Below are 21,025 nucleotides of genomic sequence, written 5' to 3'. Positions count from 1 at the left end.
AAGCGGCGCTGTGGCTCAAGTGGCAGAGTGCTAGCCTTGAGCGGGAAGAAGCCAGGGACAGTGCTCAGGCCCTGAATCCAAGGCCCAGGACTGGCCAAAAAAAAAAAAAAGAATGGGGGGATGGGAGGCCAATGTCCCCTGGAGACTCCCTGGGGGGTGATACATAGGCCCTGCCTCTGCCCCTTGGTTCCTAGTACATTGTATTCTTCCCAGGGGAATATGCCACCACAATTCCTGGGTTATTCTCTTGTTCCATCTAGTTTGTTTCTAATGCAGCACTATTTTCATTATTGCAGGTTTATAATGGATCTTTAAATCAGATGGTGTGGGTTCTCCAGCTTTAGTCTTCTTCAGAATTATTTTGTTTATATAGTTATTTTGGCTCTTTTGCCTTTCTGTTTTAGATGCAACATGATTTATTCTTACAAAACTTCCTGCTAAGACTTTGAATGAAATTGTATGGAATAAGTAGATCAGTTTGGGAAGATGCAACTTAGTGAAATTGAATCTTCCAAATCTTGAGCATGTTATATATCTTTCTATTTATTTAGATGTTTAATCTCACCCTCAGCAGTGTTTTATATCTTTTTTTCCCCCAGTGCTGAGTTAATCTCAGAATGTCCTGCTTGCCAGTCAGTGTTATACTGCTTGAACCATGCCTCCAGCGTCGTTGCTCTGGTTAGTTTGGAGATTGAGTCTTGTGAATTTTTTCTCAGGCATCTGTGTTCCCGCTGTAGCAGGGACGACAGGGCACGCCACCATGCCCAGCCTTCTTCACTGAGATAAGTCTTGCGAACTTTTTCCCTTGCTGGTCTTGAACTACTGTCCTACTGCTCTCAGCCTTGTTTGTTTAGGATTGCAGGGATGAGCCACAGTACCCAGCTAGTATTTTCTGGTTTTAAATTTACAGGTTTTGAACTAGATCTTAGACTTAGATCTAAGCAGTTCATGTTCTTTGATGTTATTGTAAATGGCTGTATTTTCTTCTGCACATTGTTTGTATTCTTCTTCCTTCTCCACTTTTCTAGATTAAATTAAAATTTTACATAGAGTCATGCTCTGTAGCCCAAGTTGGCCTCAAACTTGCCAGAGTGCTGGGTTTATATGCATCTACCCCGTCTCTGTGTTGCATTTCTCTTTTTGAAGTTGTAGATGTTTTATATATTTTTCTTCTGTTGCATGGAATTTATTTTACTTTAAAGTGTCTTTCAGGTCAGCTCACATATCCTTGTCTTAAAAATACTCACCAATCATTTACTCATACTGGCATTTTTATTCATACGGGACAGGCGAAAGTTTCTGAGCTTAGAGTTCAAAGTTTGCTTAGTTTGGTAACTACTTTTCTAGCTTTAGTTCCAGTCTCTTTTCCTTATTCACTGTGTGTCCCTGATCCATTGCCTAGCAGTAAGCTAGAATATAATCACGAGCAGCTTTACACGGCTTAGATGATAAAATATTATTTACTCCTAAGAATGTTCAGTGGATTTGCAGAGAATCACTGTAGGTTTGATCAACCCATGAGTTTCTGAGGAACAGTAGCCTTAGATATCCTAGCTGCTTTTTGTTGTTGTTAGATTTGTGTTTCTATTTTCTGTGTTGGTACAGAAGCATTAGATAGCAGAGGCAAAGCAATAGGTCGACAAAGGCTGTCAATGACAAATGTTTATTGTTACCAAAGGAATAGTTGTAGCATAGATTGTGAAAGGGCATGGATGACATTGTAAGATCTGTCATTTATCAGACAAGTGCGCCAAGCTTTGGAAACTTTTTCTAGATGTCCTGAGATTTTTTTTTTTAATCAGTTGAAGGTTTTTTAAATTAATTGAGTAAGTAATGAAATAATCAGTTTCAAGTGTGCTTGGCAAAGGCTCGTAGTTTGGGTAGGACTTAGTTTTGATTGCTTTGCTTCAACGAGCATTTGTCAGTGGAGTTGGCAGGAGGAGACCAGGGGTGCTTTGCTGCCTTGTTAGTGAAGGCTTATTATTTCTCTGCTCCTAATTTCTTTCATGTGCAAAAGTGGAGTTCCAGATACTGTATTGCAGGCAAAACTTTTAGAGGAGAAACAAGGGTATCCCACTAGGGGGAGCTCTATTCTTTTTAATGCTCTCAATATCCTGAAGAATCTTAGAAATGTATGATATAATGTGAAACATATTTGGTATTTGTCCCCACATGTTGTCATAGAGTGCTTAAAATCCCCAGAGTTTTTTGTACAATAGGAATATCTTGATTGATATTCATGAAGAGTCAGTTCTGAATGAAAAGAGCAGGAAATATACCAGGATAGAGGAGAGAAAAATGTTTTGGTCTTTTTTTTTCTTTTCTCTCTTCCTTTTATAAAACCCTGATAGTTTGAGATAGTTTATGAGGGACATCTTTCTGAGATTGTAGCCAAAGTCTTATAGCCAGGTATTTGTACCTAGTTTGCAACCATATTTTACTAAAAAATACTGTGGATTTAATCTTGGCACCAGACCGTTTTCCTTTGGGAACCTTGCTGTGAGGGACTGGGCATACGAAATCCTGTTTTTGAATCTTCTAGTGATGGCCTTTTGTATCTCCTCTAAACAAAACAGGTCCTTTGTTAGTTGACCCATCTCTTGTCACCATTCATCCTGGGAAATTCCTTGGCCAGATCTACATTTTCTCTTCCATGTTACTGCAGGTGATGGTTTTGCTGAGACTTTTTGGTACCAGCTAACATAGATTTTAACTTCCAATCACAACTTCCTTACTGTTCTTCCAGGCTCTACAAAATTCTCCTGAGTTCCTTCAGGCTTCCGTTCACTGCTTCCATTCACTTTCTTCTGATGCAAATGGCACACACTTCTCTTGGAGTTATAAACGATGTTGAAGCTACTGACTTAAGACATCCATTATAATTTCTGCGTAGTTGGTGTGGGTTGGGAATTCAGGAGGACTTAGGTAGACATGAGCTGGGGCTGCCAAGAGCCTGTTGCCAGAATGCTTTTGTTCACAACTCTGGAGTTTAGGTGCTCCTTGATTCAGTTTCTCCACACATAGTAACTCATCATCTAGGGCCTCTTTCTTCTCCTTCACTGTCGTACAACCTAGTGGTCTTAGCGTAGTCATACTTATATAATGGTTGGCTTATAAGCAGGAGCTCTGCAGAGAATGTGTGACAGGAGAGCAAGAATTCCAAGAGAGGGCTGGGGATATAGCCTAGTGGCAAGAGTGCCTGCCTCGGATACACGAGGCCCTAGGTTCGATTCCCCAGCACCACATATACAGAAAACGGCCAGAAGCGGCGCTGTGGCTCAAGTGGCAGAGTGCTAGCCTTGAGCAAAAAGAAGCCAGGGACAGTGCTCAGGCCCTGAGTCCAAGGCCCAGGACTGGCCAAAAAAAAAAAAAAAAAAAAAAAAAAAAAAAGAATTCCAAGAGACAGAGAGAGTCCAAACCCATGAGATCTAATGTTTTTGTCAGTTTTTCTTTATTAAGGCCTTTAGAGGGCTGGGAATATGGCCTAGTGGTAGAGTGCTTGCCTGGTATACATGAAGCCCTGGGTTCGATTCCTCAGCACCACATATATAGAAAAGGCCAGAAGGGGCACTGTGGCTCAAGTGGTAGAGTGCTAGCTTTGAGCAAAAAGCAAAAAGAAGCCAGTGATAGTGCTCAGGCCCTGAGTTTAAGCCTCAGGACTGGCAAAAAAAAGAAAAGACATTCTAAGGCCTTTAGAAGGGCTCACTAGACTCAAGAGGGTGGAGAGGTACACCCAGCCTCTTACGCTGTACTGACAGTCACAGCGCAGAAGAGCATGGATGTGGGCTTTTAAATACCTTTGGGGAGTAAAGATCTTTGGAAATGTGGCAGTTTGCCATGAGCATGCAATTATTTTCCATAAATGGATAACCAATTGGCCCAGGACTGTTTAGAACAGCCTTGCTTTCCCTCTGATCTATAATGTCTCTACCGTCAGAGATCTGTATGCTTGTTTTCAATTCTTTGTTTAGGCCAGTGGTTTCCAACTTGGGACCATTCTGCAGGGACCTGGCAAGGTCTGGAGAAAATTTTGGTTGTCACAACAATTGTGTCTGGGGATGCTACAAGCATCCTGTGGGGAGAGGCCAGGGATTCTGCCAAGAGTCATGCAGTGGATGGGACAGCTCCCACATCTAGTTCCCGGTGTCGTAGCGCTGAGACGAGAAAGCGGGTTTGTGCTGTTTTTCTGTTATCCTCGCTAGCCTTGATATCCGGTAAGGCAAGTTACCTCTGGTTTAAGAAGGTCTTGATTAGTTTTGTCCCTCTGCATTTTCACATACATTTTGGAATCTGTTTATCGTATTTGTGTTTGGATTATCAATAAAGCACCTGCCCAGCAAGTGTGAGACCCTGAGTTCAAACTCCAGTACCCCCCCCCCCCCACCACACACGAAAAACAAAAGACTTTTTTTTTTATCATGTTCATGAAAACCTTTTTATATTTCTGGACTTTGATTATCACTGCAGATTCTGCATGGGAAAAATGGACATTTTATGAAACTGAATTTTCTTATTCTCCAACGTGATAAATCTCATCATTTTCTTTCTTTAATGTCTTTCAACAAAATTTAAATATTTCTCATTAAATGAACAAGGTATTTGAAACAGGTTCCCATCATGTAGCCCAGGCTGGCTTCAAACTCAAGGACCTTTCTGCTTCCACCTCTTAAGTGCTAGGATTTCAGGTGTGGGCCACCAAGCACAGAAAAGGGGTCAATTATAAGTCTTTTGTGTAAGATGTTTTGCTCTCACAGCCTGCTAGTGAGGCTTTTAAAAAGCAAGGCTCTTAATAAGTTACTATTCTATCTTGTGCCTTAATTTCCCCTGTGACATTTGAACTGGCTCTGCTATAATAGACTTTGTAGCGTCCAGATTACGTGATTAAAATGTCAGGATTAAATTGGTAACTTAGAATGCACAGAAATACAATTGGCCCACAAGAGGGAGCCCTTCTGCATTTTGTCTCCAGCAAGGTTGGCCTACACTGTGAGAACTGATAGTGCACCTGCTAGTGATGGCTGGCACCTCTTCAGGTATAGTTCTGCACATAAGAAATTCTACTTTGATCCTAGGAAGATTGTACTTTTGAGCCCGGGGATAAAAGAAACCTAGAAGGAAATTTATAGATCATCAACTTGTGTTCTTTCATTTGGTAAATGAGTAACATGATTTAGAGAGACCTCTACATTCCATGGGACTAGTTCTGGAACTTAAAATGTTTTCAACCATAGTTGAGGGAATGAAATTGAGGGAGTGAAATTAGCTATTGGTGGTAGCCATTGTGTTTAATTTGTGTGTTTAGGGGGGTGGGATGGTGGGGTTCTAGAGCTTGAACTCGGGGCCTGGGCACTGTTCCTGAGCTCTTTTTCTCAAAGCTGTTACTTTGCCGCTTGAACCACTTATGGCTTCTTCGGTAGTTAATTGGAGATAGGAGTCTCATGGACTTTTTTGTCTGGCTGGCTTTGAACCATGATCCTCAGATTTCAGCCTCCTGAGTTGCTAGGGTTATAAATGCGAGCCAGCAGCACCTGGCTGTGTTTAATTTTTGATGGACTGACGTGTGGATGGTCTGTGAATGGCTGAGGTTTTATGCAATATTGTATGTTATGTATACAAAAGTATCATAATGTGGCTGGAAACAGAACTCTTCTGTGACTGTTAGCATCTGTGAACTTGGATTGGAGCTGTGCATGGCAGTACACAGGCAATCCCAGCACTTGGGAGGCAGAGGGAGGAACACTGCGAGTTCAGAGCCAGTGTGAGTGTGATCCTGTCTTAGAAAAGAAAAGAAAAGGAATAAGAAAACTGGATGGATTTCTGTAAGCCAGCTTTTAATTACTAAGCAGGAATGGCTTAAGAAATTCATTTAGTTTATATTTTAGACTATCTTGGGAATGCCTACCTTAGTAACTTGATTGCCAGAAATTGAAGTTACCTTGCAGCTTATTTATCCTTGCTTGATTTAATGATTTCCAGGCCTCATCTTTTTCTCCCTGACTCAAAACTGACTTTTACAATGAAGTGCAGTTATTAGATGTTCTTTTCAGAGAAGTTGAAGCCTATCTTTTCCATTACTCATCCTTTCATGTCTCTTGTGACTTCTTGAGAGTGTTTCTGCACTGAGAGTTTTATTATTTGTAATTTTTCTGATTCACCTTGACATAAAACTTCCCTTGAAAACTAGATTTTAAAAAAAATCATTGATTCTGCATTTTCTTGAAGAACAAGATGTTTCATTATTGAATTACCTTCCTCGTGGACATTATGGGGAAGATTTTAAGAGTTTATTTTGGCGTACATTTTTAAAAGTCAACATAAAAGTCAACAATTGGTTGATTTCTGAGTCAATAGTTAGACCTAGATTTCTTGCATTCATTCAGTTATTTATTTATTTATTGGTTGTTGTTGTTCCTGGGCTTGAATTCAGGGTCTGGGCACTTTCCTTGAGCTTTTGTACTCAGGTCTAGTGTCTACCACTTGAGCCATAGCTCCACTTCTGGCTTCTCAGAGGATAATTGGAGATAAGAGTCTTAAAGACTTTTCTCCCCTGGCTGGCTTTGAACTGTAATCCTCAGATTCCAGCCTCCTGAGTAGTTAGGATAGCAGACATGAGCCATTGGTGCTCAGCTTTCTTATATTACTTTTGTGATGAAGGTTTGTGTTTTGGTTTCTTCTGTGGTGCTGGGGATGGAACCCAGGGTCTCCCACGTGCTAGGCAAATGCTAAACCACTGAACTGTATCACCATCTCCAGCTCCGCACTGCGTTATATTACAACATATCCTTTTTTGATACACTTACAGAAAAAGATCATCTGAAAAGAATACATATTAAGTGTTTAGTCAGTGTTAGTTCTTTCTCAGGTATTGTGCAGTCCAGTTTCAAAAGTCAGGTGATTTTCTGTATTAATCTAAGGAGTGACAGTGTTAACACACCGGAGGACTACGAACAGGAAAGATGTACAGAAAGACAGAATACTGACACTGGGCAGCTTTGTAGATCCTTCAAGATACATTTCTAGACTGGTACTTCAATCTCTGTGTTGATGATTCAAGGGAAGGAAGATTCATCTTTGCTAGAAATATTTACAAAAGTGAATGTTAAGGGTCAGGGTAGAGCTCAGTGGCAGAGCACTTGCCTAGCATGTGCAATGCTCTATGTTTTACAGCCCTGCAAGAAAAAACAAACAAAAATGCAGAGTAAATATTAGGCCAAATACATTATGTGTTCATCTACTCTGTCTTAAATAATATTGCATTCATCTACTGTGTCTTAACAAATAATATTGAGGATTTCGCTATCAATGAGTTCTATTTAGAGCTTATTATCTGTAGATTTCTGCTGGAGTTGTGAGTCAGTAAAGACACAAAGGGCCTCTCATACTATTACTCACACTGAAATGCTCGAGTTTGTATCCCCCGAAAGAGCTCCAGAGACAAAGACCAAGGCAAGCAGCAAAAAGGGCATTTATTTCGGGCTAGCTCGGTCCTCTGTGCACTCAGCACGCTGGTGACACTAAAAGGCCCTGAGTCTCGGGCTTCCAGCTGTTTTATACATTTTTGGGGGAAGGCAGGGACTTAGAATACATCACAGTATCTTTTAACAAATCAACACACACGGCGGGGAATTTAAAAAATAATCCTAAAGCATGTTTGGCGCATTTGGTGGCGGGAAGGAATCTGGAAAGGGTCATTGGTCAGATCAAGGGACCGACGCATTTAAAATTCATTGGTTAAGCCATAGGGGTGTAGCAAGGGGGATACGTGCACAGCTGCAGGGTTTTGATTAGAGATTGGACATTGTACTCACAGTTGGATACTAAAAATCCCTCTCACAAATACTGGAAATCACACGATTAGATACTGAAAATCCCACTCATAATTACTGGAAATCACACTCACAGTTGGATATGGTCTTTACTGGGAAGCGAGGGGTGGGGGGTAGGACTTACGGAAGGTCAGTCAGGTACAGAATGGGGTCTTAGTACAATATGGAGTTACTCTGGTCCTTCACTCTGGCTCTGCAACATTTTTAGAGTTTAATGTGGTGGTGCACTTGTAGTCCTAGCTTGGAAGGAGACTGAGACAGAAAGATCACTTGAGGCCAGGAAATGTAAAAAAAGAAAAAAAAAGTTTATTCATTTGTTTTAAAAAGGTTTTACAACTCTTTTTCTTAATAAATGGGATTTGATGGGCATAATACGTGAATATTTTTAAATCATTTTTAAGGGGCTGGGAATATAGCCTAGTGGTAGAGTGCTTGCCTCTTGCCTTGTATATATGAAGCCCTGGGTTCGAGTCCTCAACCACATATCTGGAAAAAGCTAGAAATGGTGCTGTGGCTCAAGTGGCAGAGTGCTAGACTTGAGCAAAAATAAGGCAAGGACAGTGCTCAGGCCTTGAGTTCAAGCTCCATGACTGGCCAAAAAAAAAAAAAATACAGCTATCCATGTAGAATAATTTAATGAAACATGAATTCATTTCTTATGTGAATTGTTGAAATACCTCTGTTCCTCCATTGCCTGAAATAATAGAGCATTTCTTCTTGGCTTTTAGATTTCCTCCTTCCTCGCCTCTGAAACCATATCCCAAAAAGCTCCCATACCAAAAGGATGTTATTAAATTTCCAGAATGGAATGACCCCCCACCAGGCACTTCACAAGAGAACATCCCAGTGCGGCCCATTGTGATGGTAAGTGCGGAGGGCAAGACCAGAGGCCCACAGCTGGAGGACCCATCTGGTAACCTGTTGGTCCCTTATCAACAATAGTCTGGAAGTTCTATAAAACACTAAGGTACTTACCTGTCCACAGCTGAGAGACCGGCTAACAAAGAGAGATTGATTGGCTCCTATAGTTTTTTACCCTTGCCCGCTGACATTTTGATGGAATATAGCTGGTATTTATCTTCCCTTGTTCAGTCAGGTGAGCTTTCTGTTAGAACTCCTTTGTAATTCCTTTTTCCTGACTGTTCTGTAATTTACTTCTTCCTCCTTTTTGGTTTCTATCAAATTTTGTTATAATTAGTGCCTCCTGTGAGTGAGAGGGTGGACATGGTATATTGTGGAGTGAGTGGCCCATGACAAAAATATATGAATGAAAGTGGATTTGTCTGGTTTTGGAAAACTTGAAATGTGTTATCTCTATATAGCTGAGGATGACTTTGATGGAGATATTCTCCTGTCTTTGAGTAATGGGATTCATCATTCTCAGCTTGAAGAAAAACTTTTAAGTATGTGGAGCCCAGGGCCTTGAACATGTTATGTACTCTACTACTTGAGCTATGTCCCTAATGCTATGTCCCTAGTGTTTTAAGATAAACTTCCTTTTGTAAGGCAGAAGGTCCAAAACTTCAAGAGATCAGGTACATTTTTTGAACATTGTATTAATATCTAGGATGACTCTATTAGTAGAGCTGTTATTCAGTAGGTGTTTTTCACTATAAAGTCATCTCTAGTATTATTTGGACACTCAGTCTTTGTTTTCTTTATAAAGACATGGCGAAGCCAATTTTAAGCAATATAAAGTATAAAAAGAATGAAAAAATTTCTGAAGAGATTGTATCATGTCTCAGTTTGGAGAGAAGAGTTGAAGTGCTTAGACTTGAGGAAAAACTGACATCAGTGACAGAGATGAGGAGTCCATAGGGGCCACAGCTTTGACAAAGATGGCCATGAACTTGGTTTAGATTTGATGGGAATGGTGGCTCATATTGAGTGGGAGTCTAACAGTAAAATGGAGCTATTACTCCAGAATGAAGAGGATAGGTTTTATTTAGAAGTCATGTCTTAAAAAAAACTTGGACTTGTCATTCCTTTCTACTATTTTTCTTGTTCTTTCTATTCTTCCAGTTTTCTCATTTTTGTTTTGTTTTATTTTGTCTGTTTCCTGGCCATTATATAAAAGAACAAACATGCACAAAACAGAGCAAATACAATTGGTTGTGTTTGCTAGGGGGGCAAATGCACATTATAGCAGGAATGAGAAGAGAGGCCTTTGGACCCACACTGCTGGATTTGAATCTTGACTTCGCCCATTACTAGCTATCTCAACCTGTTTCCTTATTTCCTCCTTATCTCATTTCTTCTGTTTGTGTCTGAAGTTTTCTTATCAGTGAAAGCAGGGAACCACTACATTAGAGGTAGTGTTGCCCTGAGAAGCAAGAGAGGCCTTAGGTATAAAGTGCTGAGAATAGCTCCTGGCACCCAGGCTCTGAGTAACTGTGAAGTCATTGCTGTTATTAATTTATTTTATAGAGTGGTTTCTAGGTAGAGAAAAGAAAATGAACTATCCATCATCTCATCTCTGTAGCCAAATCATACAGTTGTTCACATTTCAGTTGTGTGTCTTTGTTTTCCATATGTGTTTCTAACTCACAATGGGGGGGGGTGTTGGAACTTATGTGCCTCACTTAGAACAGTCTTGTGAAGCTCATTTCTCATGTTATTAAACATCTGACATCATATTAGTGTCTGTACCATGTCAAATATAAAAATGATACATTTTATTTCCCCAGTCCTTACGGATAGGTAAGTTGGATGTTTCCTGTTTTTTCAGTTCATGAACAATTTCCTAAGCAGTATCTTTAAAATACAGTCATTATATTGTTTTGGAATACCTTTGGAAATAGCTTTGCTAGACCAACAGAACAACCTATGTGTATACTTTCAAAAACAAACACCAGATTTAGATACTTAAAAATTTCACACATCCTTCTGGCCTTTGAATTTCTTTTTGTAATTTAGTGGTTCTTTAAAAACCAAAGCAAAAAATAAAAACCTAGTAAAAAAATCTTTCCCAGTCATTTTTTTCTTCCAAGTTTTCTATAATGTTCCTTTTGCCAAAATGTTGTATAGGAACTCCTTGTAAATGACTTCTAACAGGTTTACTTCTGAAGGTCAGCATTCTCTGATTATACAAAGACCATTTTAAGATTTACATCATGTGAGTTGCAAGCTATAGACTACGAAGGGAACAGATCACTGTGGCTTCTGGCAAGCTGTTCATCCTCCCTGATAATTAGCTTTTCTCTTCCTCGGGAAGCATGGGCTGTCAGTCATCCCTAGCTGTCCTGTGCTGCTCTTTGTCCAGCTGAAGATAGCTAGGATTGGGCTGCTTTGCAACACTGTGCTTATGTAATATCCTACACAGCTAAGTAGAGTGAGGGAATCAGTAAGGAGGGGATGAATGGGTGAGAAGGTTGAAATGGGTGATATTGATCAAGATGCATTGTATTTGCAAACTGTTAAATAGCAACTCCTTTGTATAGCTACTTAAGGATAATAAAAAAAAAACGAAATGACAAAAATGAAAAAAGAAAGAATTCCTAAAAGTAAAACACTTGAATTTTATCGCTCAACTTGTACAGTGTGAATTTAGATAGATACTCCTTGACTTAATTTTGAGTTAAGGGAATTTTACCCCAATGATACTTCACTGATTATTTGGAATGCCACAGGAAATAATAACCATACAATGTCAGGTTTATTGCCTTAACTATTTTGTAATTTATGAATATTTATTGTATAACACTACCTAATCTTAAGAATCATTTTGTACTTCTCTGAGGTCCATGCAAAGACAGTTAGTTTATAATTCTAGTCATAAAGTCAAATTAGAGACAGTCAAATCAAGGACATCACTCATAAAACCATATGTTGAAATATTTTTTTTTCCCTTTTGCTATCTGTGATCCTCCCTCCTTTTTTCTTACTCCTCTGCTTCACCAGAATTCTGAGATGTGGTTCAAGCGTCATAGCATTGCCATTGGAGAGGTACCAGCCTGCCGGCTGGTCTACCGCAGACAGCTGACCGAGGCCAATGTGGAAGAGATATGGAAGTCTATGACATTATCATAGTATGTATATCAGATACGGACAGGACATTTGAGAAATTCTTGTTGCTCTGTTTCGCCTCTTCACTTCTCTCTGCATCATTTTCTGAAACTGTAGTTAAAAACCTCACATTGTATAATTTTACCTCTGCTACTCAGCAAGCATAATTTAACTGAATTCTGTGAATTTTCTGTTGTCATTTGCTGGTTAAAAATAGGAGTTTATAAAGGTTGTTAAACTTTCAGTTTTTTTGTTGTTGCTTTTTTTTTTTTCCAGTCCTGGGTCTCGGACTCTGGGCCTGAGCACTGTCCCTGGCTTCTCTTTGCTCAAGGCTAGCACTCTGCCACTTGAGCCACAGCGCCACTTCTGGCCATTTTCTATATATGTGGTGCTGAGGAATCGAACCCAGGGCTTCATGCATTCGAGGCAAGCACTCTTGTCACTAGGCCATATTCCCAGCCTGTTTTTTGTTTTTGTTTTGAGACAGGGTTTCACTTTGTAGTCCAGGCTGTCCTTAAACTAGTGATCTTCCTGCCTCAGCCACTCAAGTGGTGAGATTACTGGCATTGCTACCATATCTACATGAAAATTCTTTAATTTTCAAGTAACAGTAAAATCTTGGGCTTAATACAAGTGGAAAAATTAGATATTAGATATCTGAGGTTAATAATATTACGATAATTCTTTCACCAAGATGTACTCATAGCAGTTTCTCACTAATGAATAAGATTTTTTTGTTCTTACATTATTTTTATAAAATTATTTGCTTAGAATTCAGGGAGTTATACTATTAGTTTATTGAAATATGTCAAGGGCAAAAGATACCTTTTAAAGTTTTTCATCATCGTCCATTTGTAACCTTTTACCTATAAAGATTGGATAAAATGCAAAAAAAAATAATGCATCTTACAGATTGATCTTTGCACGCAAATAATGACTCTTAAAGTGATGAATTTAATTTTTTTTTAATATTTTCAGTTTACAGAAAGTCCTTGGCTTAGATTCCTTAGAAGAAGTTTTAGACATCAAACTTGTCAACTCCAAGTTCATCGTCCATAACGTCTATAGCGTTAGCAAGCAGGGGGTTGTTATTCTCGATGACAAGTCAAGTAAGTGCATGAGACTGTCTGCTCTTGGTTGACCCAACACATTGCTGCACAGAACTGCCAACAATTCTTCTTTGACCTTTTCCTAACCCATACATAAGTTTTATTTGCTCATTACATGCATCCTTTGACATCCTAGCACCTTTTAAAAAAATGCCTTTTAACCAGATGTTTAGGTTAAGAAAATGCCATAGGAAAATGATTTCTACAGGAATGAAAGCCTTAGCAAGATGGGTCTAGAGACTAGCTCCTTGCTAATCTCCCTAGGCATTAAGTGGGTCCATAATATCCCCAGGAAAAACCTCGGAAAGTTGCCCTGGGGTCTGGTTACATTTAAGTTTTTTGTTTTTTTTTACTTACTCTTTTCTTGATGTTATCTCTGTGTTACATTAACTAAGATAGTGTTGATTTATGTACTTCTTTTTCTCCTGTTCTCCTTTGTGTGTGTGTGTGTGGCCAATTCCAGTGTTTGAACTTGGGGCCTTTTCTTGGCTTGTTTGGCTGGTGTGCTCCCAGTTGAGCCACACCTCCAGCAAGGCTGTTAGCTCGTTATTTTTGGATATGGAGTCTGGAGGACTTTTCCATATGAGTTGGCAATCCTCTGGATCTCTGCCTTCTGAGTAGCTGAATTACAACCATGAGCAATCAGCACTTGGCTCTTGTGTGTTTTTTTTTTTACAGCCTTCTTTTTAATACTATAGGTCTTTAAATGCTAAGGTTCCTATAATTATTCTGTAAACCTGCCTACAAATCAGAAAGAGAGAAGATATGTAGCTGTCATCTAATCTAGCTTTTGTTTTTGTTTTGTGTGCCAGTTCTAGGGCTTGAACTCAGGTCAGCCTTTTGGTTCAAGGCTCTGCCAGTTTAGCCACAGCTCCATTTCTGGCTTTTTGCTAGTGGAGATTTGAGTAGGATGGTCCTTCTGCTCCAGGCTGGCTTCAAACAATCCAAAGGTCTCATCCTCCTGAATAGGATGATAGGCATGAGCCATTGGCCCCCAGCCCTAACCTAGTTTATTCATGGCACCTATAATGGGCCACAATGCCCACACTGATTTTAAAGCTTCCTTTTTATGAGTAAGCGTTACCAGAATTAGATGGACTCTTTGGTTTGTTCTTTTAGTGTAAATCCTTGATGCTAAAAATTGACTGAACTAAATGACCTTTGATTTGAGAAACTAGTCTAATGCTTTCTGGGTTTTTAAAAAACTATTATTAAATTTAGGGCTAGAGGCCCCCAGGTAGCAGGCAGAGCATCCAGAAGGAGCCTGAACATGGGAGAGAGATGTGTTTCTAGGCCATGTCTTCTGGCAGAAGCAGAGCCTGCCTTTGAAAGTGGAAACGCTTCTCCTCTCACAGCTCCTGTCTCAGGAAGAGAGGGCAATGTGTGACAGAACTGGATTTCTACTAGCTTCTTGAGCAGTTGGGCTCAACATGTAACATGAAGTTCCAGAGAATTAAGGGGTAGTGTAGCCTTGGAAACCCATGCAAGTCCTTGCATATTCTCTGACTGTAGCAGATTAGTACTGTTAGTTATTTCTGCAATGACCAATCATAGTTGGTTTTATTAAGTTCTTCTGAAAGAAGAGAGGATTTTACAGCATTCATGCTGATTAGATACACCTCAGTTGGACAAGTATGGAAACTTTTTGCAGAAAGAAGAGAAGATGAAATGGCAGTATGGGGTGGGCCCATCTTGTCAGTGTCTGTGGCCCAGCCAAGAGGGGACAGATTGCACTAAATAATTCAGCGTGGTGCTTTTGTATTATTTTAAGGCTGTCCTACTACAAGTTTGCTTGTTGATTTTGTTTTTCACCCGGACAAAACATGCATTTTAAAACAATTTTTATGAAAGCTTTTAAAGATACTTCTTGTCCTTGAAGAAATCTGTCGGCATGGTTTATTTAAGCACAACTTATAATGCTACTGCTAAGAAACAATTTCTGTCTTGTAAATGTTTAGATTCATAGATTAGAGGTATGCTTCCTATTACGTGGGCCGAGTATATGTTGTTATAATACCAAGTATGTGTAGAATTCTCTGAGTTACATAGCACTGAGTGAAATATATTTTATTTTATTTTCATTTCACCTACAGAAGAACTTCCTCATTGGGTACTGTCAGCTATGAAGTGTTTGGCAAACTGTAAGTACTAATTATCTTCCCATTTTATGAAATTAACAGACATTAATGCCCAGAGTTAGAACATATTTCTGTTTAGTGACCTGAACACTGATTTGATACATGGAGACTCTTAGTTAATTGCCTTGGAACCCTTGTGCTTTTAGTGATAAATTTGCAATTTAGTGAAAGGGCTGAGTTATAGAACAATTTTAAATGCATTTAGTCCTTGTGTATTTCATAGATACTGTCACACTATAGTTAAGTTCATGCTGCTTCTGGTGACTCATCAAAGAAGTTAGTGATTATGCATGCAATAGAGAAACAGCTGCCTGTCAACAGAATATAGATTTTTCATTCCTAAAACTTAGAAATTTTGTTGCTAAAACATATATCACATGTCCACAGAATTTTCATCATCAGTCTGTCTAGCAGATTCTATCTATTATTTGCTCCTCACGGGACAGTATTTTAAGTGGAAGAGAAATATTTTAGAAGGCTGGTTCACGTGATATACAGGGTGCTTTGGGAGAGAGGAACCTGCATGCAGAGAAACAAAAGCAGGTGTTGCTCAGGAATTTAGCTGCAAGATATGAAAGCATGGAACCGAGTGGTTCTGTGAGGACTTCCATAGGCAGATGCAATCCACCTCAGGAAGGTGCTGCCGGTGTCAGTGGGTGTCATTGCCCTGTGGGTGAATGGGTTATAGCAAGTGGTTTTAATGACTTCTACTTATTTTTGTTGACTGATAATGGTGATATTCAACAAGAGAATTTATAATTGGGATAAAGTAATAAGACAAAATGTAAATTGTAAGATCCTTGTCAGGTTATCTTTTAAGAGAAAATGTTTAAATTTTGATTCGATGAATATTTTAGTTAAAAGCAGAAATTGATTCTTTTTTTTTTTTTTTTAATGCCAATCCTAGGGCTTGAACTCAGAGCCTGGGCACAGTTTCTTAGCTTTTTCTGTTCCAAGTGAGTGCTCTACCACTTGACCCACAGCTCTGCTTCCAGCTTTTTTTGGTGTATAATTGGAGATAAGAGTCTCTTGGACTTTTTTGCCTGGCCTAGCTTTGAACCATGAACTTATGACACTCAGATCTCAGCCTCCTGAGTAGCTAAGATTACAAGTGTGAGCCACTGGTCCCCAGCCGGAAATGGATTATTTTATGCAATTGATCATTTTATGACTATTATTTTATAATACAGAAAAATGATGCAATAATGAAAGCTTTATAAATGTCTTTATAACTTACCTATTACATATGTGAACTAATTGTTATATTAGCTTCATCATGATTAGGAAATTAATATTTCAAAGGAAGTTATTGTTTATATTTAATAAAAATTCCTTTTAAAAGATCATAAAATGGCCATGTGACAATAGCTCATTCCTGTAGTCCTAGGTACTCAGGGTACTGAGATGTAAGGGTTAAGGTTCAGCGGACCTTACAAAAGCCAGCCTTGGCTGGAAATGGAGCTGTGATACAAGAGGTAGAGCATTAGTCTTGAGCAAAAGAAGCTCAAAGACAGTGCCCAGGCCCTGAGTCCAAGCCCCAGAACTGGCACACACACACACACACACACACACACACACACACACACACGATAAAATGAAGGGTAGATTTCTTTTAATGTGGAAAGAATTCAGAGTTTTTCTTTTCTTGATTGTATTACACATGAAGTTATGTTTGTGTAAACAAAATGTAAGTCAAATGTGCAAACAGAAAGTTTTCTGCATATTTTAAATATCTGCATACTCCACACATGCATGTAGATTCTTGTACTTAAAAGTAACTGACATACTGTGTTTTTCTGTTTTATTGTTTTTTGAAAATAGGGCCCAACTGTTCAGATTTGAAGCAACCTATGTACTTGGGCTTTGAAAAAGATGTATTTAAAACAATAGCAGATTATTATGGTCGCTTGAAAGAACCACTGCTTACCTTTCACCTTTTTGATGCCTTTGTCAGTGTATTAGGTAAGTTGAAATATAATAAACATATGTCTACATTTTTAATATTGAATCACTTGTTTATGTACTATCTTAGGATTTCTTATTAGTTGAAGCGCATAGCATTTGTAAATAAAAACCAAGGCTCTGCTTAGCATCGCTGAATTTCTCCGTGAAGAAGAAAATAAGTAAACAAATAAATAATAAATAGTTAAACTCTTTGGAGAGATTAGAATGGAACATTATCTTGCCGTAATGGCATGGAAAATGGGAAAGATCCTAAACCTTTTTTTAAAAATAGCTTTATCAGTTATCTTAGTGATCACATATAAATGCTTTATATGGTTATGTATTTATAGCTAAGAGACTACCTAGACTTCCCTTTAGATAAAGAATTAAATTAATAAAATGCAAATAAAATGCATCTTATCTTTTCTGTGATACGGTAAAGGGTGTTCTAAGTACAAAAGCAAGAGATAATATAAAAACATATTTGAAATCTTTCATACAGAAAGGTGCTCTACCACTTTGAGCCACTTCCAGTTTTCTGGTTAATTGGAGATAAGAATCTCACCGGGACTTTTTAGCCTGGGTTGGCTCTGAACTGTGATCCTCAAATCTCCTGAGTAGCTAGGATTACAGGTGTGAGATACCAGCGCCTGGCTATATAGTTTTTTTTCAAATTTTTATTATCAAACTGATGTACAGAGAGGTTACAGTTTCATACATTAGGCATTGGATACATGACTTGTACTGTTTGTTACCTCGTCCTTCATACCCCTCTCCTCCCACCCCCTTTCCCTTTCCCCCCATGAGGTGTTCCATTCACTTAGACCAAACAGTTTTGCAAGTATTGCTTTTGTAGTTGTTTTTCTTTTTTTTACCCTGAGTCTCTCAATTTTGGTATTTCCTCTCAATTTCCTAGTTCTAATACCAGTATACATGGTTTCCAATATGCTCAGATAGTGTTACAGCGATAGTGTAGGTACAACCACAGGAAGCTGATACAAGAACATCATCTATAATAGATGCTACAGATACACATGGTACATTGAAAGAAGTTACAACTGTGATATAACAATCTTTTCCATAACATGGAGTTCATTTCACTTCTGGCTATATAGTCTTATTCATAGCAAAGTAATTTAGAAATAATTCAGAGAACGTATACGTTTTTTGTTTCCAGAACTTATACCAGCTTACTATCAGGTGTGCTATATTGGTGTTTTAATGATAATACTATAAAATTTTGCTGTAAAGTGTGTGATATTTACATAGGGATATGCATTTAGGTTTGTAGAGTCCAAAAATCAGTCTATATTGCTTTCTTCAAGTGATTTTCAACAAAGATAAGTGAGGTTCAAACAAGTTAATACCAATATGGAATAAAAAGAAGACTTTCTATTTACTTCATTAAACTTTATATTGGAATAATTGTGGCCACAGACTAAAACATAAATAAAATTAAGCAGAAAGACATAAAGGAGAAAATTCTTGTAACCTTGGGTAGACAAAGGTATCTAAGAAAGTATAAAGTGTAAACTAAAAATGCAATCAAATGACTATTAAATGAGAAGTCTGTGCTATTTGAAATAGACTATTAAGAGGCACAGAAAAGATGGTGGAGGACTTGGCTTGTGTTGCTACCTGAGAAGTGACAGGTCCTGCTGTGTCTGCAGCTCTACTGATGCCACCCAATCGTGCTGGGTCATTTAGTTGAGCCAACTAAATGACAGCCAACTGCTGTCTCTCACCCACTGGCCCCAGCACTTCCTGGGAGGATCTAACCTTGAATAACAGCAATAGCAGATGATATCTTCCTCAGCCTCCCTCCACCAAGACCAGGAAAATACTCCCCCAGACACTCAGCATGAATCACAACAGAACAGACGGAGAGGTTGTTCTCACTGTGACAGCTTCTTTGCCACAAAAAGATGGGCAGATCCTATTTGAGGCTGAGATGCAACACAGTGACAGTAGCTCAGTCAATAGCTGCGGAATGAGAGACAGAAGCTGAGGCTTTGAAGAAAATTGTAAAATGGTTCAGGGAACTGAAAATGTTGCCCTAAGAAGTTGCATGTATGACAGCCTGTGTGCTGTCTGTGAGAATGAGGAAAAGTAGAGCCATGAAGAAAGCATGCGTGTTTGCTAGAGAGGGCTCAAGGTGCTCATTCCATCTCCCTTTCTCATCATTTGGCGCTGGGACTAGGCATCTGTATTGGGAAATGACTTTGTCCACCTACTGCCATCGCCCACAGAGGGGAAAGCCCCAGGGGTGCATTGTCTCTGTAGTGGCAGTGTGAATTTGAGAACTTAACACCTTATTTTTACATATCCAATTCCAAGAACTCTCAAATTTAGTATGTATTCAAACTCTATGAAGGCATTTTTATAACTTTATTTCTCTCCTGGCCTGTATGACACTTAGAATTTTCTAACAGATTTAGGAATATTGTTTAGAAAATTTGTTAGGACTTTTCTGCAATGCTGCCATTACAATGCTATGGTTTTTTGATAGTATCACCAAAATTAGACCTGTGTAATTCATTGTAGATATTGGACTCTAGCCATGTAACTCTGATCTCTTTTTTTTAATAACAATATCCAGTTAGTTATGTTTTTGTTTTATTTTCCAAGACAAAGACAAACCTCCTTAACTTCAAATTTATAGTTATTAAAACAAAAAAAGCAAAACTTTAGAAAAAATATCCTAGGCAATTAAAAAGATATTTTTAAAGTACAATTAAGAAAATAAAAAGAGAGGGCTATGGCTTAGCCTTCCATGCATGAAGCCTTGGGTTCGATTCTTCAGCACCACATAAACATAAACAGCCAGAAGTGGCGCTGTGGCTCAAGTGGTAGAGTGCTAGCCTTGAGCAAGAGAAGCCAGGGGCAGTGCTCAGGCCCTGAGTTCAAGCCCCAGAACTGGCCAAAAAAAAAAAAAACCCAAAACAAAGAGAGAAACAAAAATGGAAGAATGTGTTCTGATTGTATATTTGAAAAAAAGAAAGAAACAAACTCTTTAATAATAAGAAGGCAAGGCAGTTTAAAAAATGAGCAAAAATATGGACAAATAATCTTCCAAGAAGCACATATTAATCATTTGGGAAATGCAAGTTAAGACCATAATGAAATACTTATGCATCCTGTTGCTGTAATATATTAGCATATTTTCCATCATGCTGCCTTGCACCGATTAGCAGTGTGAGTGTTGAGGCTTTGTCGCCTTAGCTAAGGAAGTTTAGTGGGGAAGAATGTCGTTGGTTATATCTGCCTGGTGTCCAGGAGCAGAAAATGGCTATATGAGCTCTATATTATCCAGGTTGATGATTTCTATTTTCTGTACTGATTCTGTGAATGATAGTGAAAGAGAATTCAACTGGCCAGGTATAGTTCCATCTGTGAAAACGTGTTTGCCTAATTTGAATACATGTTTTGTAAAAATGGGAGCATATCAAGTAAAGATAAAACAGATTTTGGAGAGAAAAACTTGTTTTTCTTCTTTTTTTAAAAATCAGGTTTGTTACAGAAAGAGAAGATGGCAGTAGAAGCCTTTCAGATTTGTTGCCTCCTCCTGCCCCCAGAGAACAGGAGAAAGCTCCAGCTGCTCATGAGGATGGTGACAAGGATCTGCCTAAACAAAGACATGCCACCGCTGTGTGATGGCTTCGGCCCTCGGACGCTGGTAGGGGAATGTTAGACGAGATCGGGCGCGTTCAGGGTGGTGTGGCCGTAGACTAGGGGAATGTTGATACCTTATTGTGACTGGGTTTTGGAGTGAAGTTCAGCTAAGTCAAAAGGGTGATCACCTGTAAAGAAATTAATTCTAGATCCTTATATATCACCCTGCACCAGAATGAATTCCAAATGAATCAAAGATCTTAAGGTAACAAAACATTGCTGGAAGGAATAGGAGAAACACTAAGGTTGCTTGGAACAAGTCAGAACTTTCTTATAATAAAGACCTGGAAACAACAAATCAAAGAACGGTTGGACAAATGGGATTGCATCA

At 38.8% G+C, this 21,025-nt stretch overlaps 1 protein-coding gene across 1 annotated transcript in view; it reads left to right on the top strand.

Annotated features, from left to right (window-relative positions):
* The window catches only part of Depdc1b (DEP domain containing 1B), a 53,135-nt gene that overhangs the window by 22,834 nt on the left and 9,276 nt on the right, over window positions 1-21,025 (top strand). The window contains exons 3-8 of the mRNA XM_048368151.1: window positions 8,555-8,690; window positions 11,727-11,854; window positions 12,810-12,940; window positions 15,034-15,081; window positions 16,900-17,040; window positions 20,532-20,698. Coding sequence (XP_048224108.1) covers window positions 8,555-8,690; window positions 11,727-11,854; window positions 12,810-12,940; window positions 15,034-15,081; window positions 16,900-17,040; window positions 20,532-20,698 — 751 coding nt within the window. The remainder of the gene's footprint in view (window positions 1-8,554; window positions 8,691-11,726; window positions 11,855-12,809; window positions 12,941-15,033; window positions 15,082-16,899; window positions 17,041-20,531; window positions 20,699-21,025) is intronic.

The sequence above is a fragment of the Perognathus longimembris genome, chromosome 19, assembly GCF_023159225.1.
Source record: "Perognathus longimembris pacificus isolate PPM17 chromosome 19, ASM2315922v1, whole genome shotgun sequence".
NCBI lineage: Eukaryota > Metazoa > Chordata > Mammalia > Rodentia > Heteromyidae > Perognathus > Perognathus longimembris.
This window is presented reverse-complemented; position numbering and strand designations above follow the sequence as displayed.